Source organism: Drosophila ananassae, chromosome XL (assembly GCF_017639315.1).
Source record: "Drosophila ananassae strain 14024-0371.13 chromosome XL, ASM1763931v2, whole genome shotgun sequence".
Taxonomy (NCBI): domain Eukaryota; kingdom Metazoa; phylum Arthropoda; class Insecta; order Diptera; family Drosophilidae; genus Drosophila; species Drosophila ananassae.
In genome coordinates this window covers 10,089,762-10,101,408 of record NC_057931.1, presented here as the reverse complement: position 1 = coordinate 10,101,408, position 11,647 = coordinate 10,089,762, and the positions used below count along the sequence as shown (strand labels likewise).

The following is an 11,647-nucleotide window of genomic DNA, read 5'->3' as shown; positions in this document are numbered from 1 at the left end:
AAGTGGCATGCGGCATGTGGCATATGCCATGCGGCAAGAGGACACAAAGGAAAATGCCATTGAATAATTAAAGCAATCTGTTTGGAACTTTAATCAGCTTTCTGGTTGCTTTTCAAGTTTTTAGGATTTAGGATTCACCCTCGAAGCGCCCTCAATGAGCAACACGTTGTTGGCTATGCCACGTGTTGCTGCCACTCGTGTGGCATGAAAATTGTAAACAAACCGAGACCGAAGTGCCTGAAAGTCGAGTGTTAGCCGAAATGGAACGATTCGGGCCGAGTCATTGCTTCCCAGCCAACCGATGTTTGAGTGAAACTTTTGGCGCCGTTCGTTCGAAAGCTCTACGGGCACGAGTCCGGCAAAAAAAATAGAAAAAAAAAATAATATAATCCGGCTGGGAGCATTCCGGCAAAGTCAAATCCGTGGGCGCCGTCAGTTGTTGTGCCAGCGTGTACGAGTGCGGACTGTGCACGCTCCCCCACACATCCGAGAGATACAATTCAGAGATATTTTTAATTACAATTCTCAACACGAAGACACTTTTGAACATTTTTCAAAAACAAAACGTTTTCCAATTCTCTCGCGCTCTGGCTGTAATTTTTTGTTCGATTTTTTTTTAGTTGGTTAGTTTTTGGTGTGTCATCGATCAAGATCGTCTCTTTGAAATCGCATTTAAACTCAGAGTCGCGAAGGTCTTGGCATCGCGATCGTTTAGTGTCGTAATCTTCGCCGTGTTGGACAAAATAATATCTTTTCTCGAAATTCTGAGTGACAAGCCACTTTCGAGCGACAGTTTTTTGATTTTTTGGCAAACATTTATGACGAAGTGGATGTGAACATGTACGTAGAATTATAAACATAATTATAATCAAGAAATTATCAAAGAAAGTGGACATACTTTGCATTAAAGTGTTTAATAAATAATATATTTTAAAAGCTATTTCTTTTAGAAATATAAATTATTAATAGTTTGTATTTATTTTTAAACAAAAACTTAAGAATTCTACTTCTTAAGTTCAGTGATCTTTGGGTCTTTTCTTTCAAAATTAATTAAAGTTAAAAGGTTTTCTTTCAGTCATTTAATATCAATTGTAAATATAAAGAATACTAGAAGAAACTATGATACCCGCTACTTTTCTGATAGGCTTCTAAAATAGTAGTCTTCAGAAACTTATTTGAAAATCTTAAGATCTCCCAAAAGTGGTGAAGAATTTCTTTAGAAACTTCTTTAGAAAAATAAAGTATTATAATAATTAAGACTTTGTTTTTTTAAGAAACAGTGCCTTGATTTTCCAAGATCATTTGCCTAAAAATTGAATCCAAAATCCAAATTATTTGAAGACCAAAAAACCAAGAGCTTAAATTTGAACTGGAGCACTGCCAAAAAGGCAATAGTCCCTACATTATGTAGTTTATTTCCATAAAAGGCACAGGAGCGAGTCGAGGGGGCAAGCAAAGGTTTACAGTCCTTATGCCACTTACGCATGATTGGAATAAAAATGTCCTGCAGGCGGCAACAAGGACATAACAATATACAGGCGGGACAACAAGTGTTGTCTGCTGCTGCCAAAACGTACGAGCGCCATTAAGTGTGGCAACTATTCTGCCACCGAGCACCTTCCTGCCTTTCATCCTGCCACCAAGACACAACACGAAATTGTTGCAAAATATGAAACGGCTGTGCCGCAGTTGGTGTTTCTGTTGGTGTTTTCAAGTTGGAGTAACAGTATTATCCCCAAAACCACTCGAGAAAGCCCAGCAGCACCCAGGACCCAGTACACGGACCCGGTATTAGGACCCATACTCCATGGAACGTGCCGCAGCCCAGACTGTTCCACAGAACCCTTTCCATATGCATATGGGTCTTCCAGTTCGTGTCTGTGTCCGTGTGGCTGTCCTTGTTGATAACTTAATAGCAGGACAATGCAATACTTTCCATTTACGAGTTCATTTCTATAAACGGACAGGGCAGGGCTGGGCCAGTAGTAGTGGCTGGGCCAGTAGTAGTGGCAGGGCCAGAGGCAGGGCCAGAGGCAGGCAAACGCAAAAGCCACCTGACTCCATCCAACATCCGATCCCAGACCGATTCTGTCCGTCCGCCTCCTGCGGTTGCCTCGACATAAGCCCATTTCGCTTTAAATTAACCAGTTTGGAGTGCCGTTGGAGGACTTTCAAGGAACAAACATAAGTTGCCGCTTCCGATGCTTTGTCCGATCCGGATTTTCACTTTACTTTAAATACATAACCTCTGCGTATGATGGCGATGGCAGTGGAGTATGGAGTTCGGAATTCGGTGGGAAAAGCGGAGTAATTTCCTATGAATATCACAATGTAAACGGAAACGGAAAATCTGCAGTCGTGGGCCAGTCAGTATGTGACACAAGTTGCCATAAAAACGTGTAACAGTGGCACTGGCAAGGACGAGAACGGCGACAAGGATAACTGAAAAATACCAAAAAAAAAAACAGAAAAAAGCAAAAATTGTAGCAACAAAATTAAGTGAGCGGGCAACTTTACTGTAACGTGCCGTACGTGATGCCAGTGTGGTGCTCAGTGAAGGAGTTTATATTGCACTCTCCAACCTACAACCTTTAGTCCTTTAGCCCTCCATCCGGCATCCTTGATTCTCCAGTTTCCATACTCCGTGATCCCGTCATTTGGGTGCGTGCTCCAAGCCAACCGGCTGTCCGCAGATACTAAATCAACTTCAACTTGAACCGAATAGTGGCAGTAGTAGTTCCTGGGGCACGATCCCAGTTCAGATTGCGGGCAGGAGCCAGTCTAACAAATGGCTACATCAGGTTGGCCAAGGGGCTTGGAGTTAAAATGAAAATTAAACTATTCTTCAAGTTCAAAAATAATCGGTTAATTAGTCAGTGAGTGTTTCAAGGTTGAAGTATATTTTCTCTTTTTTAATGGCTCGAACTACCCGCAGTTTATGATCATTGGAGATCAGAAACAAGCTATTATCAGCCACTGTTCTCTGCCAGTCGGCACTTTCAACGCACTTACCCCAGACCATAAACAGTTCAGGTAATGGCCAGCACAGACTATATAAACAATATGGGGAAATATAAACAAATCAGAGTACTGGGAAGCCGCACCACAGATGAGGTGACCAGAAGACCTGAGATCGTAAAATATATATTTACGGGCAATTGGTCGGTACACATGTGGAAAAGATCTTCGATTTGGCCGAAAAAATGGCCTTCGGTGGAGGACTGAGTAACTATCAGGAGAACACACCGTGTGTACTTACGAAACGAATAAAAATAAATTTCAAAACAAAAACAACAAATTATATATACATTTATTTATAAATTTTTTTATTGAGCAGCCGCGAAATGTATTTCCATTTTTAAGATACTATGACGAAAGATGTGCCAGCCAAAAAATAAAGAGAGATCATTATAATTTTTGAATGAATTTTTGTTTTGAAAAAACATTACTCATAATTTATTTCACCTTTAAAGTGAGAAAAAGCTTTCAACAATCAACTGATTGCCTTTGACATCAGATTGGCTGGAAAATAATTTACTTGCAACTCTCTAGAATTACTTATTTATTTATTTATTTATGTGGCACGAGGCATGGATACACGAGGCATGGAGCTTGGGGCGAAAGACTATAATTTATTCATTTATGATTTTTTATTTTATTTATTATGATTTCTTTTGACAGAATGGTTTAATAAATACACCCAGTCCGCCCATAGCGCAGTTGATGCATGTAAATGTATGGGCAGCACAAGTACACTGCCACAAAATGCAGCACAGACACCTGGCAGTACATAAATACGTATACGCCGTGTAGGTAGCTCGTACACCTGCAGGCATGCATAATTGAAGAGCTGCACGTGTGAAGTCGCCAACAGCTGACGCCACTAAAGTCATCAACTGTTGCAGTTGCAGTTGCAGTTGCCAGAGCAGTTGCTGTTGCTGTTGCATGTAGTGTTGCTGCTGAAATTGCAATTGCAACTGAAACTGAAGCAATTTTATTGGACGCGTGGCCGTGTGGCAGCATGGCAGTGCGGCAGTGCGGTAGCAGTACTAACTGCAACAGCCTGCTGCATATTTTAATGCCATTCTGGCCAAACGAGAACTCCATAAAGACGAGGCGACATATTATCCTTGTAGGGCAGATTTATGGCCTCCCCGTACGAAGGCATAGTGCAACTGCAACTGGAACTGAAACTGCATCTGGTTGCCATCCTCTTCCATTGCAGCTTACTTGCAACTCAATTTGGTCCACTTTCGGGGGGGCAGAGTGCCTTTAATTCTTGAGTAAACTGGGCATTAAGTATGCAGTAAATAAATCGCAGTTGAGGTCCTCGAGGTCCTCGAAAGCTGAAGTCAGTAGCAAGTCCTTTGCAACATATCCCATTATCCTGTAGTATTAATTACTTTTCAAATGTTTATCCCTTTCAGATCGAGTCCAGACAATCATGAACATCGCAAAGGCGGAAAGTTGCTAAGTTGCAATGTTGGCTGGTGGCAGTGGCGGCGAAGGCACCAACTTTGGCAGCAACACCATCTCGGCCCGGCAGGGAACCTCAAAGCGACCCCCCAAGGCCGCCAAAAGCGGTATGACGGCCGGCACCAGCACCAGCACCAGCACCCGGACCTGTCCAGGTGGCAGCAACAAGGGAGGCGGCAACAACACGACTGCAAGTGGCACCAGCACTGGAGCCATGACAACCGTGACAGCGGCAACGACAACCGGTAAGGCGACCGTCAGCCATGGTCACGGTCGCCACAGGAGTGGACGAAGTGGTACAGCAACCGGAACAGGAACAGGAACCGGTACTGGTGCCGGAACCAATAATGGCTCTGGATCGGCACGTTGCAATGTTGATGGATTCGTCGGTGGCATCGAAACATATCTGGGGTTAATTGGTTGGCGAAAGAAGTGCCTGTACACGCTGCTGTTGCTCCTAATGCTCCTGATTATCACGAATCTGGTGCTCACCCTCTGGATACTCAAAGTGATGGAGTTCTCAACGGTAATTGGTTAACACAGCCCCCGGGCGAATATCATCCAAAACCGAAAATTTGTTAATCTCTCTCTGTCTCTTAAACCCCCACCCGACCTGTTTCTGTTTCCAAATTGATTTGGTTTCGCTTTCAGGAGGGCATGGGTCAGCTCAAAATCGTGCCCGGTGGCATTCAGTTGTCGGGACAAGCGATAATTATGGACATGCTGCGCGCCTCCACGATCCGTTCGCGTCACGGCCAGCCCCTTTCCATAGGTGAGTGAATTGGTGTGTATGTGTGTGTGTGTGTGTTGCATGTGTTGTTGCATGTTGTTCCTGCTACTGGCTTCTGGCTAAATTGGGCGATTAGGCGCGAACATGCACGTCATACATGAGGCACCGCTTAGCCTCCGGCTTAAGCTCCAACTGCCCCACAAGCCACCATCCCCATCCTGTCACCTGCCACCCCCGGCTGTTAATATTCAATTCATAAATGGACACATTGGTTAAGGTTTTGCATCAATATTCACACTGACCTTCCTGGGCAACGTTTTCAAAGTCATGGAGAGGCTGACAGGCCAAGGGACAGGGCCGGACAAAGCGGACAAAGCGGACAACCGGACAAGCGGACCAACGGACGCACGGACAAAAAGGACACTCGGACAGACTGCAGGATGACTGGCTGAATGGCGGGGGCAGTGCATGTTTAATGAACTGCGTCCGCCGACGCCGCCGCCGCCGCCATTGTGCAGCCTCATTTTGTTCACCTCCGCTGCAGGGTTTAAGCATTCAAGGATGTGTGTTGCAAGGTGGCAAGGTGGTAAGGTGGTTAGGGAAAGGACACACAGCAGGTCTCGGCAAACACGATTCAGGACAAATGTGTGCCGTTGCCAGTCAAGACATAAATCAACGGATATCAACAACGTTTCTGTGAGTGTGTGTTGGCGGCAGGGGGGCAGGAAATCAGAGACACTAAGCGTTACCAAATGAGATCGGGGGCAGCCAACACCATCCTTCCTGCCCCATGCCTCCTGCCTCCAGCCTCCAGTCAGCCACGCCAAGATGTACAATTACAGATAAACCGTGCGAAAGGATGCCCAAAGAAGACGGATGCGATTGCCAGGAGACCTTCGTCCATGTGTCGACAAGAAATTGCTATCACGGAATGGACAGGAGTCCTGGGCGAAGGAGTCGGGAGAAGTAGCATTTCCCGGAGCGATAAGTAGCACCGCAGACACGCACGCGGATGTGGGCACAAGATTGTGACGGTTGACAGGATCTCCAGGTAGATGCAGTCAGAAAAAAGATTTATAAAGAGGGCTTCAAAAAGGATAAGGATCTAAAACAAATTGGGGACAAAAAAGTTTGAAAAGGTGGTGATTTCAGGTTGTTTTTTTCTATTGGAAATGTAAATGATTTCTTTTTAAATAAATAACTTGAAAAATATTAACTAAAAATATAAAGATCTCAACTGTTAAAGTTTAAGATGCACTAGTTTGTACATTTCCTAACCCTAGAGCCTATGAATTAATGGGTTTTCGAAGTCTTCAGGCTAAATAAGGCAAAGAATTTATTAATTTTAAATACTATATTAAGAACAATTTTGCCAAGTGTATCGGATGAGAAACTGCCGTGGAAAAGCAATGAAAATCCGGGGGGAGACAATGACGTTGGAAATGGCGATGGCGGGTCGAAATTTGATTTCCGTTTCCGCCGTCTTGTTACGTGTTATCATCTTCGGTGCCTGCCACTTCCACTTCCTCTTACATGTCCTTAACCAGTGTTCCCCACCCCCCTGCTAATGTCAAATGTATGGCTGGCTTGTTTACTTATTTATATTGCAATTACTGCTAAAATTACCCGCATTTGTCAGGCAAGCATTCCGGATTAATTGTCTATATCCTTCATTCAACCGAAATATCTATGACATCCTCTTACTGACTCTTCTCTTCTTGAATTTCTTCTCTTCTTGAAAAAAAAAAAACCACCATCATCATCATCATCATGAACATCAACAGAATCATCACGTAATTTTTCAATCAATACACGTGACCCGAATGGCATGATTGAGAATCATTTATTTCTGGGACACGATAAGTTCGAGTGCCTGTCGGCGGGATTTCGCATCAACGACACCAACGGACGGAGTTTGTTTTCGGTGAACCGGGATGAGGTCACCATCGGTGCCCATTCCCTGCGGATCGACGGCGAGGGCGGTGCCGTGTTCCGGGAATCCGTCCAGACGCCACACATCCGAGCGGAGCCGGGACGCGAACTGAGGTGAGTTGTGAAGGCGGTGATCCTCCAATTAAAGTAAATATTTATTAAAAATCGTTAAAAAATCTGGGGGAAAAATGTTGAAATACAACGAGTGTAATAAATTTTGAAAAAGTCAAGGGATACGGTTACAGTATCCTGTGGCCCATATCCTGGCCAGCCTTAGTCGATGACGGGAGGAGAGAGAGAGCGAGCGAGAAATCTGGAAAGAAATAAAAAATTAAAAGCAAACACTCAGTGTTCAGTGTCGGGGCGTCACCTTTTTGCGGTGACGGTAACAAAAACAACACAAACACACCCATAGCCTGCCACAAAATGGTTTGAATGGTGGGTCCTGTGGGGGGGCACATGCAACTGCCACTGCCACACACCCTGCTCTCGGTAGGTGTCGGTGTTCAGCTCAGTGAGCTCGGTGGATTGGGGAACGAAAATATTTATACACATTTGTCTGAATGTCCACAAACGTTGGCAGTGAATTAAAAAGCGCCAAAGGGGCGACATGGATGGACCCCCTCTGGGGTAGTTGCATTATGTGACACTGCCACCTCCCCACCCAGTCACTGCCAATCCAGCCATCCATTCATCCATCCGACAATCCAGCAATCCATCTGCGGTGCTGTGTGTGTACACATATGAACCATTAAGGGGATCGGCGGCTTGTAATAACATTTTCATTGACAAATTTGGTGATAGCCCGATGCCTGTTCCATGTTGGTTCATGAAAATTACAAATTGTCTGACAACAACCTGCAGCCTGCCACCAGGTTGCAAGCACACACCACACACTCTCGTATAGAGAGAAGCAACAGGGAAGTCACAGCGCCAATTCAAATTGAAATTGCAATGTTTTTAAATCATCGCCAGCGTCCTTTTTCAGTCGCTGAGTCGCAATTCAACGACTTTCCGTTTCATTAGACAGGCTGTAGAGTCCTTTTTGGCCGTCAGCTTGAAATAAAGTGCACAGCAAGAATAATATATTTATATTTAAAATTTTAAACAAAGAGATATAGAAGTGAAAAGAGAGGCCCTTAAAAGTATGCTATACAAATGGTTAGCCGCAAGGATAGTAACTGCAAGGCTCTTAAAACTTCTCCTCTAAGCTTAGCTCTACAGATTTTCTCCCCGTGTAATGCCAGGACCTTCATGGACTGACCAAAGTGATTTAATTACAGACTGGAGTCGCCCACCCGCCAATTGGAGATGACGGCCGCCAAGGACATCAATTTGCAATCGCGGGCTGGCGGCATCGAACTGGTGTCCCTCGAAGATGTCAAGTTCCGAGCCTTGGACGGAAGTGTAAGTATGATTAGTGATAGTAGAGGGTCAAATATAACTTTCCCATAGAGGGGGCTCCAAAAATTAATTTTTACCAGAGAATATAAAATATTTTCTTGCCGTTTTCTTCCCAATTCTTTTCCGATAACCCCTTAGCTACGCCTGGAGTCCTCAAAGATCCTGATGCCGAATTTAAGAACCGCCCAGCCACCTATCATGGGCACTGCCCAGAGCCGGGACCACATGCATCGTGTCTTCCAGCTGTGTGCCTGCTCCAGTGGCAAGCTCTTCCTGGCGGCGCCCCATTCGATATGTGCCGGAGATGATTCCACCGTTTGCAGGTGATTCCCATCCCCCAGGATCAGCAGCAGGAGCGAAGGAAGTAAGCCAGCCACCGGTCACCACCAGCCCCCCCCAAAAAAAACACACATTAATCGTTAAATATCCGCCATAAACTGCTATTTGTAACATAGATGAGAGGAAAACTTAGTGACATATATACCCTGCATCCTGCGTTCATAATTCTTTAGTATATCCTGGACGGAGGAGCTAGACGGGAGGAGTATCCTCCGTCCGGTATTCGAAGAACAAAATCAAGAGCTTCTTAGACACTTGGATGTTGTGTACTAGACTAACTAAACGAAAAGGCAATTCAGAGACATAGGCATATCCTTCATAGACATATACCAAAAGAATATACACTTAAAAGATATATATATATCAAGGCACAGGCACTCGTATTACTATTATATGATATAATATCCGATTTGTAGATCGGGGCGGCAAGAAAATCAGTGTAACTGTACTCAACTTCCTTGTGAAAGTGTGCCTACGAGAGTAGTTGAAAGGAGATCAGCGCTTTCCCTTGAATGTAAATAGAATATAAATACTACCCGCTAGAACTAGTAATTGGTAAACTCATGTAGATAATACCGCGATATGGACTTTATATATGAGATCTATATGAAGATCTATATGAAGATCTATCACCACCACCACTACCGACAGAATACTCAATGAAATGGCATTAAAACACAATACGAAGACAATGAAATATCATTAAATGAATCGCAAGAGCTACATAGTTATATGTGTAATATTTAAAAGCAAAAAATAAAGATAAACAATTAACCAACTATAAAGATAAAATATAAAATATTGGCTATGGATATGATATTAAATATTAAATATAATATACTAAATACGAATACTGAATAGAGTTGAAAATAATGAAAATTGCCGTTGAATTTGTCAAGTGTTGGACTACACTGATATATTATATATAGATATATAGATAAAAGATATATATTAAAATATAATATATACAAAATAATATTAACAAATAAATGTATATCTGTACGTATGTAAACATAATGAGAAAGAAATGCTTTTAGAGAGGCATTAAGTTTAATTTGTTGTTGAATTTTTTTTAGCACGATTTAGGAAACATAATGTTTATGATAAAAGAATAGTGAAAAAAAATGAATAAATGGATATAAACTTTATATCACATATATATATATATATATATATGTATTGTAATACACCAACCAAAAAAAAAAAAATACATGCATAACAAAAAAGAAAGCAATCCTTAGAAGACGGGCGGGAACTTGATGTCCTGGATCCTGCAATTGGTTGGCTGTACGGATTTTTTATTCGACGGTGGGGATTGTGCGCACTTTTTGCCACAAAAGCGACTCGAAACGACTCAAAAAAGGACTCAAGCCGACGAGTGCGCCTCGTTGGTTGACGCCTTCCTGGCACTTTGGAATTCAAAGGACGTCCTGAACTAGGTTCTACCGCTCTATGCCGTCGTCGTCGCTGACGTCGTTGTGGGAGTTGCCAGGACCCGAACCAGGACTCGCTTTTCGGGCCAATTGAGTTATTCTCCGAGCTCGCCGGCTCTGAACTCTGAACTCTGAGTCGAAAAATGGAATAGAAAATAAAAGGCCAGAGCTTTGAAGTGAAAGTTAATGCTTCAATTTCGATTTTGAAAAGCTTCAAAAAAAGATTCTTTTTGAGTTGCATTCTCAATTGGTTTCTGCATCATTTATGGTCTCAACTTTTTAGCCCTTTTCCGAGATTAATTTGTATGACTAGGCCGGGAATCGCTAACTGGGAATGGGAATGGAAATGAGAGTGGTAGAGGGTTCGAAAATGTCCCACACTTGACGTTCTATTTTAGTATTCCATTAATATTCTAATAGGCGCTTTTGTACTTTTTACCCCCAAAACTCTGTCATATTGTCGCCCTTTTTGTCATTTTGTCGCCATCCTAGGACACACATGAGTGTCCTTCCATCCCTCTGTCCCTTTGTCCCAGTGTGTGTGTGTTTTGTACATGGTAGTAATCACATAAAATTTTCTAATTACCACCACTAACAAAAACACACACTCCCCGACACACACACACCTGTCAACTTTCGCGATTCTCTTCCATTTTGACACTAGAGTCGCGTGGCAGGACTCTTCTTGCTGCCGCCCCTGCCACGTCCCCTGCTTTATAGCTCCTAAAGCACATGCATAGTTTAAATTTCAATGCATAACTCAAGTGCTGCCTTTTGGGTGGCAGCCAGGAGGCAGGTGGCAGGTGGCAGGAGGGAGGAGGCAGAAGGTCCTTCCAGTTCGACCTGTCTTAAGCCGTCCTAAAATTTAAATGAAAACACCTTGCGGCGCCTTATGTGAGCGGCCATAAATTCTGCAGGCCACCGTCTTGGCCTAGACCCAAACCACCACTCACCACCCACTCACCCACCAACCCTTTAACACCTTTGGACCATAACCCTTACACACACCACCCTTCATCGGGGTGTCCTCAAACACACAAAGAAAATATTCAGATTTTTTATACAATTTCTAAGATATGCCAGTTTTTTCTTGGTTTAAAACAAGAGTTTTTGAAAATCGCAATTTGAAGTTCGAACCAAAACCCTTTCTCCAAAAAATAAACCTTTTTTCCTCAGTGTATTCTGCTGTCACCCCTTTGGATGTAGTGGGGGGTGAGTGGGTAGCAACAGTTAGTTAGTTAACGGTATCTAAAATGGGTGTAAACCTGCGCCGAGCTGACAAATTAAGTATGCATGAAAGTGGCAACACACACATGAGAGTGTCCTTGCCACA

General features: G+C 43.4%; 1 protein-coding gene across 1 annotated transcript; it reads left to right on the top strand.

Moving 5' to 3' along the window:
• Positions 1 to 407: 407 nt before the first annotated feature.
• Positions 408 to 9,362, top strand: LOC6504676 (delta-sarcoglycan). Its single transcript, XM_001966390.4, has 6 exons — positions 408 to 840; positions 4,428 to 5,002; positions 5,128 to 5,248; positions 6,991 to 7,252; positions 8,422 to 8,545; positions 8,681 to 9,362. Exons 2-6 carry the CDS (start codon positions 4,481 to 4,483, stop codon positions 8,867 to 8,869), a joined length of 1,218 nt encoding a protein of 405 aa, XP_001966426.1. The 5' UTR covers positions 408 to 840; positions 4,428 to 4,480; the 3' UTR covers positions 8,870 to 9,362.
• The last annotated feature ends 2,285 nt before the right edge of the window (positions 9,363 to 11,647 follow it).

Coding starts and splice junctions, on each gene's coding strand:
- LOC6504676 (XM_001966390.4), top strand. CDS start 4,481: ATGTTGGCTGGTGGCAGTGGCGGCGAAGGCACCAACTTTGGCAGCAAC. Junction 5,249..6,990: donor CGGCCAGCCCCTTTCCATAG/GTGAGTGAATTG, acceptor GAACATCAACAG/AATCATCACGTAATTTTTCA. Junction 8,546..8,680: donor TCCGAGCCTTGGACGGAAGT/GTAAGTATGATT, acceptor ATAACCCCTTAG/CTACGCCTGGAGTCCTCAAA.